The sequence below is a fragment of the Eschrichtius robustus genome, chromosome 12 (genome assembly GCF_028021215.1).
Source record: "Eschrichtius robustus isolate mEscRob2 chromosome 12, mEscRob2.pri, whole genome shotgun sequence".
In the NCBI taxonomy this organism is placed as follows: Eukaryota; Metazoa; Chordata; class Mammalia; order Artiodactyla; family Eschrichtiidae; genus Eschrichtius; species Eschrichtius robustus.
Window position 1 is genome coordinate 95,994,532 of NC_090835.1, and position 20,254 is coordinate 96,014,785.

The 20,254-nt window shown below is 44.0% G+C and overlaps 1 protein-coding gene across 4 annotated transcripts in view; it reads left to right on the forward strand.

Moving 5' to 3' along the window:
- ATXN1 (ataxin 1) overlaps positions 1-17,469 on the forward strand; it is a 389,613-nt gene extending 372,144 nt beyond the window's left edge. For all 4 annotated transcript variants that reach the window (XM_068559472.1, XM_068559471.1, XM_068559473.1 and 1 more), the window contains one exon: positions 11,362-17,469. In XM_068559472.1, coding sequence (XP_068415573.1) covers positions 11,362-11,892 — 531 coding nt within the window. In that variant the 3' untranslated portion in view covers positions 11,893-17,469. The remainder of the gene's footprint in view (positions 1-11,361) is intronic.
- The last annotated feature ends 2,785 nt before the right edge of the window (positions 17,470-20,254 follow it).

Genomic DNA, 20,254 nt, shown 5'->3' on the forward strand with positions numbered 1-20,254 from the left:
TCCCTGGTCAATGTAGTATGGCTGGTGGGGAGAAGCCACGAGCCTGGGGTCTGGTTGGCTGCAAGAAAAGTGGTCTTAGCTCTCAGAGCTGGGGGTTTTCTCATCGCTAAAATGGGCGAATGATTCCTTATACAAGATCATATCTTGGGCCTCCTCTCATTTTTGTAATCCCTTGCTTTCCTGCCGTGCAGAACAGCCCTTGTAAAATGTACTAGCATCCACTAAGCGAAAACCAAAGGGGGGGGACATAAAGGGAAACTTCCCTGACTTCATGCTGATAATCAGCGCATAGACCTCGTTGGAAGGAAAGCCGTCCTGATAGAGCCAAGGGAGTTTTCATTGAGGGGATTATTTTCAGGAGCCAAATTCCTAATTATTATTGTGTGAAAGACACCTCCAGGGTGGTCTCCAAGCTAACGCTCCAGATGAGGCAGTGTAGGAGAAAAATGCTTTTGCGTGTTCGTCACCATCCGTGTGGTTTTGTCCTACCCAGTGCAGTATCTCTCGGCCCAGGCAAAACGTCCTTGCATCCCAGTTCCCCCACGCCGGTGCCGTGGGAGGACAAAAGGGGCATCCCAGGCATTGTCTGTTAGCCTGTGCGCGCCACATGAAGTCTCTTCGTAGCCACCCGTGGTCTCCTTAGTCTGTGGCGAGTCCCAGAAGGGATCCCCAGGTGATAGCATCAACGTGGGAGTCAGTGTGAGTCGGCTGGAGGATGGTCTGCTTGGGTGGGAAGCAGGTGAGCTGGTCAGAAAATGCAGGAACTGGAGCCGAAAAGACCCAAGGCTGAACCCGTACTCCACCACTCTGGAGCTTGTGCAAACCATGTATAGATTAGTGCACACATACTTCACGGAACAAATTACATATGAGCCTTCCATTCGGTTTACGTCGTAGTGCAAAGAAAGAAGGTTGTCAGAAGAACGAAAGGAAATAACGTTCGAAGGAACCAGCACAGTAGGTAACGCGTAGTAGGCCCTCGCCAATGTTAGTTTCCCTTCCCTGCTTCCACTTGGGTGACTTTGGCCCTGAGAAGAGAAAGGTTAGCTTCATGAAGAATGAATAAAAGGCTTCCTTCTCTCCAAAGAGTTTATATGGAAGGAGAGACGGTTTAGAAAAGTCTAGAAAGAAGGCTGACCTTTTCCAGCGAGTGCAGTGAGCCATTTTGCGCTGCCTCTGTTCCTGTGGCATGTTCCCCTGAGCGGCCCAGGAGCACCCATCCTGCTGCTTCTCTGCGGAAGGCCCCGTGACCTCATGCTAGCCTGTGTGCCTGTCACACAACCTGTGTTTTCCTGAGCGTGAGCCAGACTGGAGGGGGTCTGGTCCTGCGCATCAGTAAGAGGACCGATGCAGAAACAGGCTCGTGCCCCTTTCTTTTGCAGAGAGGATCTAAGCATCGTGCCCACTGGGGGACCCCCTGCCCGGGATGGCCCCCCCCCCCGGGGAGCCCTGGGCTTCCATCTGGCAAACAGTGTTCTGTCTGTGAGCAGCTACCCAACCCGTCCATCTCATTCTTCCCAGGCTCAACTTTTCTGAAGAGTACACAACATTTTGTCAGAATTGTAGTACATTTTATCTGTGAGTTGCTCTGGGGTGCCACTTGTCGTTGACTGCGTTTTTCCTGAGTGCTGGCCTCCGTCTGTTACTAGGGCTGTCTTGTCGCGTCCCAGATTCAGGAACGTGACTGCTTCCTTTTACCTCCTTGGTGGCTGCTTAGTATTCCGTGCCATTTTCTTCTCCCGACTGTCCTGTGTGTGTGTGTGTGTGTGTGTGTGTGTGTGTGTGTGTGCGCGCGTGTGCGTTTGCGCGCGCGCATGCACACTTTTACAGCGTGTTATAATGACGTGATCACTGCACGTCTACTGATGGCTTTTCTTTCATTCCACTGTTTTTTATTTTGACTGCTGCGTTCTGTGAGCCGTCAGTGGCAGCATGATGCCTTTAATGGATTAGTTGGTGCCTAAAAATAGCCAGAGCCCTCACCCAAGCCGCACAGAAGCCTGTATAGTCCCTTAGCAGCCAAGGCAAACCAACTTGCCAAACATTTTATGTGTAGGGCTTGGTGGACATGAGCCCTAATGAATCAGAAAATAGGTAGCGGCTTCCCTCAAAGCAAAGCTCATTACCGGGCCTGGGGTCCAGTGATTGGTGGAGAATACGTTCAGTTCTAATGCCAGAAAGGCTCCAGCAGAGAAGCGGTACCGAACACATTTTTGTTTGTGTGTCTGTGTTCCCTCCCCCTCCCCACAAAAGAAGAAAAATGCTCTCCTTTAGCCTGTGTGTGATGTAAGTTCCCCCAGCTTGGGGATCTCACGTGTGTTATTTTATTTATTTATTTATTTAAAGGCATAGAGGAATTTTTTTTTTTTTTTTTTTTTTTTTTTGGCTGTGTTGGGTCTTCGTTGCTGCGCGCGGGCTTTCTCTAGTTGCGGTGAGCGGGGGCTACTCTTCGTTGCAGTGGCTTCTCCTGTTGCAGAGCACAGGCTCTAGGTGTGCGGGCTCTAGAGCACAGGCTCAGTAGTTGTGGCACACGGGCTTAGTTGCTCCGTGGCATGTGGGATCTTCCCGGACCAGGGCTGGAACCCGTGTCCCCTGCATTGGCAGGTGGGTTCTTAACCACTGCGCCACCAGGGAAGCCATTACGTGTGTTACTGAAGCAGATTCTCTTGGACCATTGTTGTTTATAGCTTTTTTAAAAAATAGACTTTATTGTTGAAATTAGTTTCAGGTTTACAAAAAATTGAGCAGAAAGTACAGAGAGTTCCCAGACGCCTGAAGTTTCCCCTGTTATTAAAATCTTGCATTTTTGTGGTATACTTGTGACAACTGATGAGCTAAATTGATACATGGTTATTAACTAAAATCCATACTTCACATTAGGGTTTACTCTGTGCTGTACATTCTGTGGGTTTTCATAAATGGGTAATGTCACCCATCCAGCCTCCCAGTGTCCTAGGAACTAGTTTCCCCACCCTGAAAATCCTTCGTGCTTCACCTACTGGTACTTCACCCCACACCCCTGGCAACCACTGATCTGTTTCCATCTCTGTAGTTCTGCCTTTTCCGGAATGTCATGCAGTTGGACTCCTATAGTATGTAGCCTTTTCAGACTGGCTTCTTTCACTTGGCAACATGCGTTTAAGGTGCTGCTGTGTCTTTTTGTGGCTTTGAGAGCTCATTTCTTTTTAGCACTAAATAATATGCCGTAGTTCTTTCAGTCACGCATTTTAAGACCCCAGGGGAGGAGGGCAAGTGGGATAGACCCGTGTGCCCCAGACCTGCCCTGGTCACCTGCTGCTCGGGTCCCGTGGAGGCCCTGGGAGCCAGGCGACAGTGCGAGAAGAACCTAGCTCATCTGTCATGTGGGGTTTGTGTTTGGAGGTGTCTCTGCGCGGGGATGTGGGTTTAATGAGACAGCTTCCACCAAAGACTGAGTCAGGCTTAGCGCGAATGTGATGAAATGTTTTAAATAGAACACTCGCAGACGCTCTTACACTCGATTGAAGAGGTGTGACTCTTTTTATTAATGATCTTTCAACGTCGAAGTAAATGGGGCTCTCCGTCAGCCCCTCCGTCTTTGCTCCAGGGTTCTCTGATTTTCTTGACGTGGGGAGTGTGGTTGTGCAAACTGGCCTTCGAGGAAAGCAGACTGGCTTTTCTCTGCAGGTGAAACAGGACCAAGAACTTCACTTGCAGACAAAGTTAGGGATTCCCAGTGTAGTGTAATCATTTCACGAAAAGCAAGACGTCATCACTGAAACCCAGCTTCTGAGCGATGCCCTTGCTCCCAGATGCAGGCAGAATTTGTACTTTTGTGATAGGCTCAAGCAGAAACGTTTTTGTAAAACAGATGCCCTTCGCATTTGTGAAAACAGGGATTCTCGTGAAGGAAAATGGAGACAAATTTAAGCAACAGACGTTTTGTTTTCTTTATATCTTGCTTTTGGTGATACGTAACATATGTGTGTAAATAGACATAGCACCAATCTACCATTGAAAAGTACAACCAAACAGCATAAATATGCGTATATGCATGCATTGTTCAGATACAGTAGTCTTTAACTAAGTAGCTAAAGGAATTTTGCTGAACACAGGAAGGTGACATGGAATAAATAATGATCAGCCCAGAAGTGAGGATGTGTTGCCTCCCTGTCTTGGTTTCTTCATCCCGAATAGAAGTTGGAGGTGATCGTTTTAGAGGAGTTGGTTTAGCGGGGCTGGAGAGAGGGAGGGGAGGGCAGGTTTCTCTTCGGAGCAGTGGTGAGCGATGGGCGTGCCTGCAGCAGCAAGAGGAGGCGGGAAAAGGGCACAGGAGGATGGGAGGTGATCACCCCTAAAAAAAGAGAGATGCTGGATACAAGACGTCCAGAGATGAAAGGCAGAGGGGCCTCAAGCTGACACCAGGACAAAGGCTATTCATGCTCCCATTTCATCTTCCAGACTGCTTAAAGTGTTTGGAAAAGGAGATATTTATGGGATGAAAAAAAATGGACTGTGTCGAGCTGCCAGGAGTTATGTAACATGCTTTGGCTTTATACGGTACTGCCCCCATGAGTTTATTTTCATTGGAGTTTAATCAGAGTCTGTCTGAACCCCGACAAGATCATAAAGTGAATTAATGGTTATTAGCGTGGCTGAAAGAGCAAAAAGGAACCTCAGGGTTGGAGAGAAAGTAACTGAAGTGTGATTCAGTGAAATCAGGGTGAGCTCAGCATCTGACAGGGGAACATGGAGTGAGGCAGCTATGCCTCAGCCAGGAAAGCTGTCTGTTGGGGGCTGAGCAGCAAGACCCAGGGAAGGTGCAGCTCCTCTCCCTGGGGAGGACTGTAAGCCCAATTTAGTCCTGGCTGGTGGAAGCAAGGCCAGCAGAGCCTCTCCAGCGTCTAAACATTGACCTCTGTTGGCCAGTAGTGCCATTGCAGCGTTTTTGACATGTGGAAGGCAAACACAGAACTTGTCTTTCCGATTTGTAGTGAGCACCTGTTACATGCCAGGAAGTATTCTATACCCTGGGGATAGAACAATGAGCAAAGCAGGCAATATCTCAGCCCCCATGGAACATATAGTCTTAGGGGAGTTTATGGGAAGAGGTGAAACAGACAAATATGGAAGTAAACAAAGTAATGCATCGAAAGATAATAAGTGCTATGGGAAAAAAATAAAGCAGCCTAGAGCGGGGGTGGGGGTGGGGCGGGGAATAAGGATGGAGGGTGGTTATTTTAAACAGGTGGTCGGTGAGGCTGTCTCTGAGAAGGAGAACGGGAGGACACAGGGCAGAATGGACTCCACATGGAGGGAATAGCAGATGCACAGACCCAGAGGCACGAGTGTTTTGGAGTGAAAGGACCAACAGGGAGACCAGTGTCACTGCAGTGCAGGGAGGAGGGGGTGGGATGCAGACCACGCCAGGCTTATTCACGGAGGCTTTTTCTCCCCGTGAGAAGCTGGCTTGGCCAGGACTGTGGAGGTGGAAGCATGAGAAATGGTCTTATTCTAGCTGTAGCTGGAAGAGAGAACCGATAGGATTTGCTTGTGATTTGGATGTGTGTGGTCTGGGAGGAGGAGTCGAGTAAAGTATGATGCCCAGGCCGTTGACTTGAACACTGGAATAATGGGGACTGCCCCTGGAGGTGGGGAGGAACCCAGGAGGCGCCAGTGGGCAGGGGCATATCAGGAGGTCTGTTTGGGACACGTTAAGTTTGAGTTGCCCATAGATATCCAAGTGGATATCACCAGGTAACATGGTTGCCAGTATCCACATATGCCCTGGTGAAGTTACTTGTTTTGCATACATGTTCTGGCTCTTCACTGAAGGCAAGTACTAGGTCTTAAACAGTAAGTCCCTAACACAAACAGTAAGTACCTAACACTTCGCAGGTGCTGTTACATTTTGAACTTTATTAAAACTGCAAAACCTCAAGTGTGAACACTTAATAATATTTCTCAGCACCAGAGGGAGACCCACGTGGACCTCAAATTCAACGAATTCAGACTCATTTCTGGTTTAAAGTGACATCATGTCACAAAATCCTACCATCTCTGTTTCACCTCCAAAATAGTACCCGTTGGCATTGACAGCATGTTTTGAGGCAGATAATGTTCCTCTCCAAGGGAGTTTCAAGAGGACAGACCCAACCATAAACGTTCTCACTGAAAAATCTGTTGGTATGATTTGTTCATTAACCGTTAATGATCAGTTAACCTTTAAGAATGTTTATGTCCTTCTGACAAACCTAAATACGAAATTGAAATAGATTTATTATGACTTACTTTCGTGTGCTTATTTGAGATGTGTGCAACAAGAGTTTAACTTTTACCAACGACAGGGCAAAAACTTAACTTTAGTTCACATATATGCAGACCAAAAAAAAAAAGTGCATTATCTAGATAATTCAGGCTACATAATTAGGGTGGGAAGAATATTCGTGAGGATAAATATTAGCGAGGGTAAATAATTAGGAGAAAAAATAACATGTGGCCTGAGCCATCCAGCCCACTGCTTACAATGATCAGATTTATCTGAATCTTTTGCTCCTGATTTGTGTGGACCCAGCTGAGGGGGTGGCATTCTTTTCCCAGGATGGCAGATCACTTTTGGGAGAAGACGAAGCCAGAATTTAGGAGGAAGGGACCAAAGGCAAGCCTTTGAAGTGACAGAGAAAATTTCCCCAAAGTTCTCTAGGTTAAAATCAATCCCATTATCATTGGCTCTTTTCAGCGCACCTCTCATGTATTCTCTCTCCTCATCACTTTTCTTTCATGAATTTTTAGGTAGGCTGTTCAAGTTACCGACCATCTCACAGCATTTAATTCTAAGACCTGCCTTCATAGTTTGGGGAATAATGAAGGGCTTTCAAAATGCCCCAAAATATGGTGTATGTAATGGGGGGGAGCATGTGCATCTATATCACAGCTTGTGGAATCACCATTAATGTTACTTGTCACAAAGGCTTTGAAGCCATTTCTTCTTAGTGAGTCTGCAGATACTTGGCAACGTGTAAAAGTCTTCGAATAGATTTGTATACAGTAGAAGTTATTTTCAGAACATGAATATTGGCTGCTCTGAGGAATGTGTATAATATGGCTCACACAGCAAGAACCTGTTCGTTAGTAGGTGTTGGGCTGTCTGTCAGTGAGACTCTGCCCAGGAGCAGGGGTTCATCTAGGAAATGCAGACGAACAGTTGCCACTTGAAGTAGGAATTGTTCCCTCTGCTCAGTGTATGATGTTAATGGCTTTAAGAGGTTTGGGACAGGATTTATGGAGCCAGCTCCAGGTTGGTCCTCCCACTTGGAACTCAGTTGGCATCCCCATCCGATACTGTTACTTGTAAGTATATTTGTACGTATGTACATGCGAATATATATGTGTGATGTGAATGTAGTTCTGTAATTGAATATCAGCCTCATGACACTTACATAGAGAGACTTGATTTGCATAGTAGATGTAATAAGGCTGATGCTCTTTCACAATTTTTTGTATCATGAAAAAAATCCATGACCTCAGGTCATTGGATCCTATTTATTTCAAGTAACATTCCCCACTTTTGGAGTAGTGGAAATGTTAAGTTCGTGTCTTCTGATGGTATTACAATACCTTTGTTCACAGGGGCAGAGATCAGGAACATAGGAAAAAGAAAATGGGTTTGGGGGCCAAAGAGACGGGGATTAAATTCCAATTCCATCGGTATATAGTCATGACGTTAAGCAAGTGATTTAATCTCTCTGAAACTATAGTTCCTTATTTGTAAAATTAGAACAACGGTATTTTTCTCACTTAGTATACTGTATCGAACAAAATGCTTTTTGTAAAGTGTGTATCTGAATGTTTGACAGATAGTAGAAACTCAAAAATTTTTAGTTCTCTTTACATTATTAAGATAACCCAGAACAATGAAATTTTCCCCTGATAACATGCACACTTATATGGGCTTATGCTCACACACGCACTATAGTAATAGGCTTCCATATAAATTCACTCTAGTTGTTTTTTCTAAAAACACTTAGGTCTTCTATGGAGCAAATAAAGTATACCATTCAAAAAGTGTGTCTAAAACTAGATTAATCATAGTTATCAAAAAAAGATAAAGAGGTTAAGTAGAAAAGCCACAAGCCATGTAAATTACACGGAAATTCACTACATTTAAAGTGGGATATTTTAATTATTTATGTTTCTGTATGTGTGCCTGTGTATGAAATTCAACAGAACATTTTCAATATTCTTGTATTTAGTCAATACAGTCAGCTCTCCATATCTGTGGATTCCACATCTGCGGATTCAACCAACCACAGATTGAAAATATTTATGGGCAAAAAATTCTAGAAAGTTCCAAAAAGCAAAACTTGAATTTCCCCAAACTTGAATAGTTCCCAGGCAACTATTTACATAGCATTTACATTGTATTTTAAGTAATGTAGATGATTTAATGTATACAGAGTATGTGCATAGGTTATACGCAAATACTGTGCCATTTTATATAATGGACTTGAGCATCCTTGGATTTTGGTATACTTGGGGAGTCCTAGAACAAGTCTCCTGTGGATACTGAGGGACAACCATATTATTTTAATTTGCTCACACATCTACCATTTTCATTGTTCTTCATTCCTCCCTGCATCTGCAAACTTCCATCTAGATTCATTTTTCCTCTACCTGAAGAACTCTTTAGTATTTTCTTTAATGCAGATCTGTTGATGGTGAGTTCTCTCAATTATTATTTATCTGAAAAACTGTCTTTATTTTGCCTTCGTTCTTGAAGGATCTTTTTGCTCAGTGTAGAATTCTTGGTTGGCAGTTCTTCAATACTTTAAAGATATTCCATTGTCTTCTAGCTTCTATTATTTTTATTGAGAAGTCAACTATAAATTTAACTGTTGCTTATTTGGAGGTAATGTATATTTTGTTCTGGGGGCTTTTAAGATTTTCTTTTCCTGACCTTGATTTACAGCAGTTAAACTATGACCTGCTGAGGTGAGAATTTCCTTTTATTTTTCCTGCTTGGGGTTTAGACCTTCTTGAATCTGTGGTTTATTGTCACTTATCAGTATCAGAAAATTCTTAGCCATTACCTTCTCTCTCTCCTCCTTGTAGGATTCAAATTATGTGTCTGTTAGGTCTTCTCAATGAGTCTTCTATGTCTCATACCCTTTCCTCTGTGTTAGCCATCCTTTTGTCTCTGTGTTTTATTCTGTATAGTTTCTTCTAAATCTCTAATTTAAAAACCCAGTTCACTAATTCTCTCTTAAACCATGTTTATTCTGTGGGAAAATCCATTGCATTCTTGATTTTAGTGGATGTATTTTTTTTCATTCTAGAATTTCCATGAATCTTTAAAAAAAATAGATTCTAGTTCTCTATCAGAATCCTCAACTTTGTCTTTAATCTGCTTAAATATTGTAAACATAGTCATTTTAAAGTCTATATCTGGTGACTCTATATCAGAAGCCCCTGTGGGTCTGTTTATAGTATCTGTTGTTTCTGCTGGTTTTTATTCATCTCATCTGCTCATGGACCTCCTCCCCCTTTTTTAATTGAACGTCCTTTATTTGAAAATTTGTGGAAATAATTCAAGACCTTAATTTAATTTTAGGGATGAATGAGATGATTAAAATCTGAGCTTCAGACATTGAGAGGAACTGTCTGCTTCTGCTTCACCTTACTTCTAGAATTCAGTGCTTTGAGGGAGCACCCTCCTGTGGCTTACCCTGAATTCCATTCCCTGCCCCCTGAAACCCACCTCCCATGCTCTTGAGATTACCCAACGCCCACTTGAACTGCCCCACTTTGGAATGTACAGATACCCTTAGGGGGAAATAGCATCAAACAGCAGGTTCAAATCTCTGGCCAACACCCTTTCCTGATCCTGACCCAATGACTTTGTTTTACTGTCATATTTTGGTCTACTGCCATAAGAAAAACATATTTCTTTTACATTTTGTCCAGAGTTTTTTTTTGTTTAGAGTATTTAGTTGTCCTCATCAGGAAGGTTGGTGCAAATTAACTGGTCTACTACATCTACAAAAGCCATTGAAAACTGACTGTTTAAAACTACTTCATTCTTCTCTTTTTCTCTTTTATATAGCATAAAGTTGAAGAAATTAAATTTCTATGAAAATTAAACTGTTCAAACCTCAAGTGCATTTCAACTTGATTTAATGGCAGTAGTAATACTTGCACTGGAAGTTTGCAAATCCCTACACAGACCACCTCCTTGCCTTTGTTCACATATCCCTACTTCCAGGAATGTCTTCTCCTTGCAATCATTCCTCTCCTCCAGTCCCATTGTTTTTCAAAACTCAGCACAGTGTATCCTCATCCCAAAAGACTTCCTTACTCACCTCTTCCATGCCTTTTCTCTGCCCTCCAACAGCTTAATCCCGTGCAAAGTATTAGAGCCCCGCTCTGTGACCACACTCGCCACATTCATTGGCAGTTATTGTTCCTGTGCCTCTTCTGCCCATTGAATTGTGAACTCCTTTGTGACCAAGACTGTTGTTTTCAATTTATTGAAATTCATCACAGTGAATGGCACATAGTAGCCTAGAGAAAACAGCAGGTATTGAAAGGATACTGGGCTTCCCCTGCTTTTGATATTTGTTTTTCAAACAAAAGAGAGACTGATTTGAGTACCTGGGGCTTGCCCATGTAGATGGGCCAAGCACTTGAGCTGTCTGTATTCATTTCACCCTCAAACCCCTCCAAATCCTGCCCATCCTTGGGGTCCTGGGAAAGCCCTCCCTGCTTTCTCCAGCCCTCACTGATTCTGCTCCCCCTAAATTCCTAGAGTATGCATTCATTTATCCAGTAAATATTAAGTTTCAGCCATGTGCCAGGTACTCTTTTAGGGGCCAGGGACACAGTGATGAGCACATAAGTGCCTGCCTTATGGGGCTTAAATACAATCTAACTCTGATCCATATTCAGCCCTGTTATACATGAGAATAGCATCTGTCCAGTGAGCTAATAAAACACAAGAATATACCTTGGGCTTGAGTCACGTGCAGCGCCTAGCCCAGTGCCGAACACTAAGTAGGTGTTCCATCATCCTTGGGGGTCCACTGACTTGTTTTAATGGAGACCAGCTGTAGAGCTGATACACAGTAAAACGATATTTTGAATGCTGGATGGACTTCTACCGGCTTCTACCCAACATCTATATACGGTAAGTACAGGTACAGCAGAAAGTTAAGAGCCTCATTTGCATCTGTTGGTGGAGGAGCTTTGGGGAACCGAGTCTTATTTTTTTCCATTCACCTACGCGTATGTATGTCTGTGTACGTGTAATGTATACAATAAAACAAGAATAAAATGTCTTCATTTCTTCCTTCTCTTCCCTCTCCCTGTCTCTCACTGTTCCCACAGGTCAGTGTGGAAGTTTTGGTAGAGTATCCTTTTTTTGTGTTTGGACAGGGCTGGTCATCCTGTTGCCCGGAGAGAACCAGCCAGCTCTTTGATTTGCCATGTTCTAAACTCTCCGTTGGGGACGTCTGTATCTCGCTCACCCTCAAGAACCTGAAGAATGGCTCTGTTAAAAAGGGCCAGGCCGTAGATCCCACCAGTGTCCTGCTGAAGCACTCAAAGACCGACGGCCTCGCGGGCAGTAGACACAGGTACGCCGAGCAGGAAAACGGGATCAATCAGGGAAGTGCCCAGATGCTCTCTGAGAATGGCGAACTGAAGTTTCCAGAAAAAATAGGATTGCCTGCCGTGCCCTTGCTCACCAAAATAGAACCCAGCAAGCCCGCGGCCACGAGGAAGAGGAGGTGGTCGGCGCCGGAGAGCCGCAAACTGGAGAAGTCGGAAGACGAGCCACCTTTGACTCTTCCTAAGCCTTCTCTCATTTCTCAGGAGGTTAAGATTTGCATTGAAGGCCGCTCTAATGTAGGCAAGTAGAGGCCGTGTGGGGAAAGGAAATCTGGCCCTCCTTTATCATTTGTATCCAGATTACTGTACTGTAGGCTAAATAACACAGTATTTACATGTTATCCTCTTACTTTAGGGTTCTGTTATAACCTTGTCCTTAGAGTTACAGCGGGGGTTGGGCAGGAGATGGTGCATATGCTTTTTCCATGCGTGTCTCTCAGCGGGTGGGCAGGCAGGGGCTGGGGCAGGTCCAGCCCGGGCTCTGGGCGGGCGTCCTGGTGGAAATGAACGTGGCCCCATGGTGCCTGCCTTTTCTAGCAGTGCAGATGCACCCATGGGGTGCCGACTTCTCCCAGTTTCGGGACGACGGGCTGCAGGGGGTGCGTGCGTGCGTGCGTGCAAGTGAGGGTGCCGGGTGCCACGGCTGGTGAGGGTCTCTTTCTCTCTGCCTCCCTCTCTCTTGCTCTCAGCACGGGATTGGAGGTCCAGGGGAACGTCCTCATGAGATTCTCACGTGCAAAATCAGCATCAGGACCCCAGGTTCAGGGCATCCCAGAGAGGCCGTCAGACAGCAGATGGAAAACTAACCGTGTAAAAGAACATTTTTTTTTTTCCTCCAACATATTTTACAATAAAAGCGACTTTTAATCATAGAGATATATATTCCCCCCATGGGGCCTGACTGCACTGATATTTTTTTAAAGAGCAACTGCCACCCGTGGGATTTCGTTTCTGCTTTACTAGTGCAGTGATGTCTCCAGGGCATCGTGGTGGGCAGGGCAGCCCCTGATGCCATCGCTCCGCACCTGGGAGGTGGTGGGCAGCAGGGGTGGCGGAGAGTGAAACCCACCCTGGTCTCTGTGCAGTGTTAGGAAAACCAATCAGGTTAATTGCATTGACTTCACTCCCAAGAGATAGACACAAACTGCCCTTCAAGAGAGCCGCGGAAGCTCTTCGCATTGGGTTTGCAAATCTTCTGTCTTTTAACTCTAGTACTGTTTATAGTTCATGACTATGGACAACTCGGGTGCCACTTTTTTCAGATTCCAGTGTGACGTGAGGAATTAGATTTTGAAGATGAGCATATATATTACTATCTCTAAGCACTTAAAATGCTGTTCACACTTTATTACCAAGCATCTTGGTCTCTCATTCAACAAGTACTGTATCTCACTTTAAACTCTTTGGGAAGAAAAACTAAGTTGCTTTCTTTTTTTTCAACACTGTAACTACATTTCAGCTCTGCAGAGTTTCTCACGGAGCAAGATGTTGAAAGTTTCAATGTGGTTTAATGGGATGAATGTGAATTTTGAACTAGTATGTGACAATGAATGACCACCAAGTACAGCCTGACAGGAGGCACTCTTCACTTTGATGTTTGAGAAGGAATTAAAAGCATATGCAGAGCTGGCAGAGGAACTGAGAGGAAAGGGATGGAAAAAAGAATACTCACTTTTGTCCAGTGTTTTTCTTTTTAAGACGAACTTTTAAAGAACCTTGCGATTTGCACATCTTGAGTTTATAATTTGTGTGATATTCCTGCAGTTTTTATCCAATAACATTGTGGGAAAGGTTTGGGGGACTGAACGAGCATAAATAAATGTAGCAAAATTACTTTCTAACCTGCCTAAACTCTAGGCCATTTTATAAGGTTATGTTCCTTTCAGAATTCATTTTGGTCTTCTTACCGCATCTGTCACATAAAACCAGGTCTTAGCAGGACAACTCTGAGAATTTTCTTCAGATTCATTGAGAGAGTTTTCCATAAAGACATTTATGTATGTGAGCAAGTTTTTTTTAAAAAAAAGAAAACGGATTACTTTATTGTTGTTGTTACTGATGTTATTTTCAGAATGACTTTTATTTTTCCATCTGAAATCAAATCGAGATTTAATGTTTGGTACAAACCCAGAAAGGGTATTTCACAGTTGAAACCTTTTATTCCCAGAGATCTGAAATATTGTTTGTGGGTTTTGCGTGTGCATTTTAAAGTGCTTTAAAAAAAAAAAAAAAAGTTTTATAAGGAGGGAGAAATTTTTAAATATTCTTACTTGGAATGGCTGCAACTTACCTGATTTTTTTTTTTTTTTTTTTAACCATTGAGAATAGTACTTTTTCCATTTCACAAATTAAAAAAAAATTCTAATGTCAACCCACATTTTGGCTATCTAGTATTCACATTTAGCTCTCAGCAGAACTAATGATTTTTACAAACCATTTTCTGGGGTGTACCAAAAACATTGGAATAGGTTTAGAATAGCTAGATCCAGCCCTTGACTTTCTTTGATTTTCATTCCCCTCTCAGCATGCTAGCAGAGAGCTGGGCGAGTCCTTTCTTGCAGTCATATTGCTTATTTAGTGCTGTATTTTTTTAAATGTCTCTGTTCAGAGAACTTGCTTAATCTTCCATATATTCTGCTCAGGGCACTTGCAATTATTAGGCTTTGTTTTTCTTTTTGTTTTCATGGTAAGAGGAATATGGGGCTGCCATTGTAGACCTCGTCCTCATCAGTACCACTCATTACAGCAACTCACGTGGACTCAGAGAAACACCCACCACCTTTTGGCTTCTTTCGAGTATGGAACTAACTGGATCCACACCTCCAACACTAAAATGGGAAAACATAACATGGTTTGGAGCAATAGGGACATCATCATCGTTTTTGTGCTTCTATTTCAGGTATAGGAATTATCAAATAATTGGTTCTTTCTAAACATGGTCCCATTTCACTTTCTTGCTTCTTTAGCATGTGCAATACTTTCCGTGCCAGTAGAGTCTGATCAGCGTGCTCTAGAGAAAGCTCAGACCCTTTTGGCTTTTTCCTTACTCGGTCCCTCTTTCCTGTTCTGGCCAGAGAAGGGCTGGAAGGAAGGAGCCAGGAAGGGGAGGGCCTCCTGCTGCGCGTTTGCCCTGCTGCGGATGCCGAATCCTGGGGCAGGGGGCTTGCTTTCGGGAGCCCTGTCTGTCGCCTCGTTGCAGAAGGAACAAGCAAAGGAGGTGGAAGGGGAGAACGGCACTTCCCCCGTCACCACGAGGAATGGTGAATGTGCAGTGCAGACAGGAGGGAGACAGAGTCCTTTCTGAGGCACACTCTGGAGCAGTGTAGTGCCAGGATCAACCCATGCTCCACGATCTTTTCCGCCAGTGGGCAGGTCTGTGTCCTTGAGACTTCGAGCCGAGCCTCTGGGCGTGGGCAGGAAGCGTGGCCCGCCGTGTGCGCGCCTTCCAAGCGTCCGGCCGGTGGCTACGGAGGGGGCCACCTGCGGACAATGGTCACCACTCCTTTGTGGCAGCTCTCTCTTCAAATAGGAAGAACATCCAGAGGACAAGGGCCTCCTCCTGTTTGCAGACAGGGGCGAGCCCCAAGGCTCCCAGAGCAGCCTTTGTAACTGCGCCTGCGTAGCCGACCTAACAATGACAGGCATAGAAACCCTTCCGTGCCGTGCAGCTTACGAGGATCAGCGTGTGCCTCTGTACTGTGTCCACTTTGCAATATTTACTGAACCCGTCTTTTCGTTCTCCTTTCTTTCCTGTTTTCCATTTTGAAACTAATAACAGCAGGCCTTTTGCGTTTACAGTGGAACACAATCACCAAGAAATTAGTCAGGGCGAAAAGAAAAAAAATAACAACCAACAAACAAGAACCTCTCTCTATAGGGATTTCTAAATACATAAAAATGACTGTTCCTTCCTTAGAATGTTTTAACTTAAGAATTATTTCAGTTTGTCTGGGCCACATTGGGGGTGAGGTGGGGATACAGAGATGGATGCCACTTACCTCAAATCTTTTAAAGTGGAAATCCAAAATTGCTTTTTCATTTGGACGTTCAGGATAATTTTCTATGTTGGTCAATTTTTTGTCTTTTCCAACTCACCCAGTTTGTTTTGGGATGATTTTTTTTTTTTTTCATTGCTGTCGTCAATCCCATTTCTCACTCTGAATCATGACCCTTTGTGTTTTCTGTTCGGTGAGTGTGTTGGGTTTTGTCCCCCACCGGGAAGTGGCGGCACCCCTCCTTCTCCCCTCTAAGGAACTCTGCGGAACCTTTCACACCTCTAACTCAGGGACGGGGCTGGCGTGTGTGTGTGGTACACTGATGTGTCCAGAAGCAGCACTTTGACTGTTCTGGAGTAGGGTTGTACAACTTCAAGGAATGTTTGGATTTCCTGCATCTTGTGGATTTCTCCTTAGATACTGCATAGATTGCAATATAATGCTGCATGTTCAAGATGAACAGTAGCTCCTAGTAATCATAAAATCCACTCTTTGCACATAGTTTGATCTTTACTGAAATACGTTGCCAAAATTTATTTTTGTTGTGGTGTAGTTTTGGAATTTTTGTTTTTTTTTTTTTTTAAGGAAACAATTGATAATACCCTTTAACATCTGTGACTACTAAGGAAACCTATTTCATAGAGAGAGAAAAAAAATCTCAAATGCTTTTGAAGACACTAATGCCATGCTATTTCAGATCTGGGTGAAGAAGCAGAGCTCCGTGGACTGAAGGCCAGGCTTTTTGAGCTGTGTTGGTTGTCATGGCTACCGTCTCATGAACTGCAAGCAGCTCAACAAACCATGGTCTGTTTTCTCCTAAAACCCTTTGCACTTCCTATCTCCTAGTCACCCGTGATGATCCCAGGTGAAAAAAGGGCCAGCGGTCTCTGTGGCCCAATCCAGCTTCTTCGGGGTGATGTGAGAGCAAAGGGAATTACGCTTTTTGAAGTGAAGTGGAGGTCTCTGCTTCCACCTTGTTTTCAACCCAGAAATTTCTGAAATAGAGAATTTTAAGAACACATCCAGTAATAACTATACAGAGAATATACTTTTTTATAAAGCACATGCATATGCCATTGTGTTGGGTTGGTTTCCTCTTTTTTTCCATGGACAGTGTTGTGTTTCTGTTGATAGGGAAACTCCAAACTGTTTGCACACCTCTACTCCGGAGCTGAGATTTCTTTTACATAGATGACCTCGCTTCAAATATGTTACCTTACTGATAGGATCTTTTCTTGTAGCACTATACCTTGTGGGATTTTTTTTTTTTTTTTTTTTTTAATGTACACCTAATTTGAGAAGCTGAAGAAAAAAAACTTCGAAGCGCTCACTTTGAGGAGTACAGGTAATGTTTTTAAAAATTGCACAAAAGAAAAATGAATGTCGAAATGATTCATTCAGTGTTTGAAAGATATGGATCTGTTGAAACAATGAGTTTCATACCTTGTTTGTAAAAAAAAGAAGAAAAAAAGCATAAAGGTTGAAAGTTACATGTTTTTTTGTATATAGAAATGTGTCATGTCTAAATGATCAGATTTGTATGGTTATGGCCTGGAAGAATTACTACGTAAAAGGCTCTTCAACTATACCTATGCTTCCTCTATGTTTCTGTTACGTAGAACCCTCTTCTGAGGGAGAGTTAACTCTGTATTCTGCGATTGGAGAATACTCTTCATTCCTATGCCGAAAGTACTTCTCTGAGCTCCCTTCGTAAACTCTTAAGCCATTGCAACTCCTTTTTCTTCAGAGATGACGATTGACATTTTCAGCACTTCCTGTTCCAATAAACCCAAAGAATATAATTCTGAACAAGAAGTGTTTGTAACAAGGGATCCTAGCTACCAAGAAAACAGGACTCATTACGAGGACACACACAAAACAACATTCAGCCTTCTTTCCCCCCAACACCTCAGTTTAATGGGGGGTGGGGTAAAACAAGGATTTCAGTTGAAATGCCTCATTTTACTTTGGTTTTGATTTTTCTTTACTATTTAAGAGGCCAAAATAAATGTGGAACAACTTCTCAGAAGTCATATACTCTGTCCAGAAATCAAGCTAGCCAGCAGAAACTGGACAGCTGGGGGGATATTGAGCAAATCCCCCTCCAATTCTTAAATTCAGAATCTCAGCCCTTCCCTTACTTACATGCAATGTTTCTGGTAGCTGACATTTACCTGTACGGTGGCGGGAGGGAACAGCGGCTTCAGTTTTTCATATCCTCGTGATTCGCATACAAATGGTTCAGCTGTATTAAAATTAAGTGCTTTGGGCCAATAGGTAGTATCTGTACAGTGACCGTCTCTTAAGAATTTCTGTCACTTTTCTTATCTGAAAGGACTCCAGTCTTCCACTGCAGATAATTGGAGATTTCACCCAAGTTTTCTTTCCCTTTAGTTTGTTCGTTTGCTGTTGGGATGGCCGATGAGCCAGTCTCCTTTTCCATGGCCAGTCTGAAGGCCCCCTTTGGAAGCGCTGTTTACAGTCATCCTTGCCGAGGTAACATTCTGTCCTCTGGAATAGCAAATCTGAGCGGTTACCACACACATCTGGGTGTGTAGGTTTCCTCTGCTTCTTACACGAATCACCTACTCTTAAATCAATCCGGTCCAGGAGTGGGGTGAATTCTTTAGTCAGTGAACATTAAACTTGATACCTGTGCATTCAGTTCTGTGAATAACTGCCCTTTTGGCCTTTCGGGGAGGTTTCTTCCTCCTCAGCCTTCACTGCTCCCTGTAAACCCAAATCAGTGTCAGCTGAAAGGCTCCAGTTGAGCCCAGCCAGTATTCGTGGTGGCCTTCGGTTAAGACGAGAGTCCTAATTTCTAGCCAGTGGGGTCCTGGTCCCAGAGCCATCTCTGAGAGTCGCACTGTTGTATTTTTTAATGTCAGCTCACGACCCACCAACCTCCCAATCATACGCCTCCCACCGGCCAAGGGAAAAGAGACACTAGAACTCTGAGGGCACTATCAGACTGACATGGCCAGTACAGAGGAGAACGAGGGAGGGAATGATGTTTTGCACCTTATTGAAAAGAAAATTTTAAGTGCATACATAGTTAAGAGCTTTTATTGTGACAGGAGAACTTTTTTCCATATGCGTGCATACTCTCTGTAATTCCAGTGTAAAATATTGTACTTGCACTAGCTTTTTTAAAACAAATATTAAAAAAAAAAACGGAAGAATTCATATTCTATTTTCTAATCGTGGTGTGTCTATTTGTAGGATACACTCGAGTCTGTTTATTGAATTTTATGGTCCCTTTCTTTGATGGTGCTTGCAGGTTTTCTAGGTAGAAATTATTTCATTATTATAATAAAACAATGTTTGATTCAAAATTTGAACAAAATTGTTTTAACTAAATTGTCTGTATACCAGTACAAGTTTATTGTTTCAGTATACTCGTACTAATAAAATAACAGTGCCAACTGCAAACGTGTCTTTGCCTTGTGTCAGGTCCTCGGAGAAAGATGAGGCTATGGTTCGTAATTCCTCCCTCAATCTGCTGTCATCACTGGGTAGGTTTGTGGTGGGGAGGGTGACGTAAGGCATTGCCTTTCCTACTGATTTTGGGGGTGGGGAGAGGGTTGGTCTTGCTTGAGATGAGATTCGGAGATAAAAGGCATGTTTCAACACCTGATGTCTTGGCTTGTTCCGTTCATGTTTATTTCTCCTATCTGAACATTGCTGTTTGCAAGCGATAACTGTTTCTCAGCAGTCTTTGGCATCTTTGTTGGCTCGTATAGCATTATCCATTCACTCCTGTACAATTTTGCTGTACGCTGGTTAGTTGTCTGAAAGTGGAAAGTTCATTCATGCTTCCTGTAGTTCATGCCTGTTTGTTAGAAACTCAGAGGTTTGCACGGTGCCGAGTCTCAGCTAGATGAGGCTCAGCAGTTGCCCCAGAAACTAAATTCCTCCAGGGCCCAAGCAGGTGAAGCCCTCTGCCCGCATCTGCACGCGTGGCTAGCAAATCCTTCCAGCCCTAAGGTTCTGCAGAGCTGGAAGAGAGCTCTCGGCATTAAATCCAGAGTTGTCGCTTAGCCCAGGCAGGGACGGGTAACTCCTTTCCTGTTACTGCCTTCTTGCTTCACGGATGGGGACCTCTCACCAGGACTCTCCTTTAGGACTTAAGAGTTGAGGTTCCGACGCATTGTGAATGCTAGTGTGTGAGAGAGAGAACGTTGGTGTGTAAACTAGCAGTGATGAGCTGAGCCTTGTAACCCAGACAAGAAGGCTGCCCAAGTCCTCGTCCCCCAGAGCATTCTGGGCAGACGTGGGCAAGTCTGGCGAAGCAGTCTGAACCGCTGCCTTCCCTGCTGTTTGTTTTAATATTAGATGCTAAAGGTCCTGACACGTTTGGGGTCCAGTAGCTGTGAGACTTAACCTGAAGCAGTCAAACTGATGATTAGAGAAAAGCCTTTGCTTCACATGCTGCAACGAGGCAGACCTTGAAGCCGCCAGCAGCACGGCAGGAGCCCACAGGTGGAGCCGCCTAAGGTGAATGGCATCTAGTCACTGGCACCCACCCCTGCACAGGAAGCCCTGCAGTCAGCAGGGTCTGAGGGCTGCTCCAGGGAAGGATCGCCCATGCCCACGGCTACTAGAGGCAAGAGATG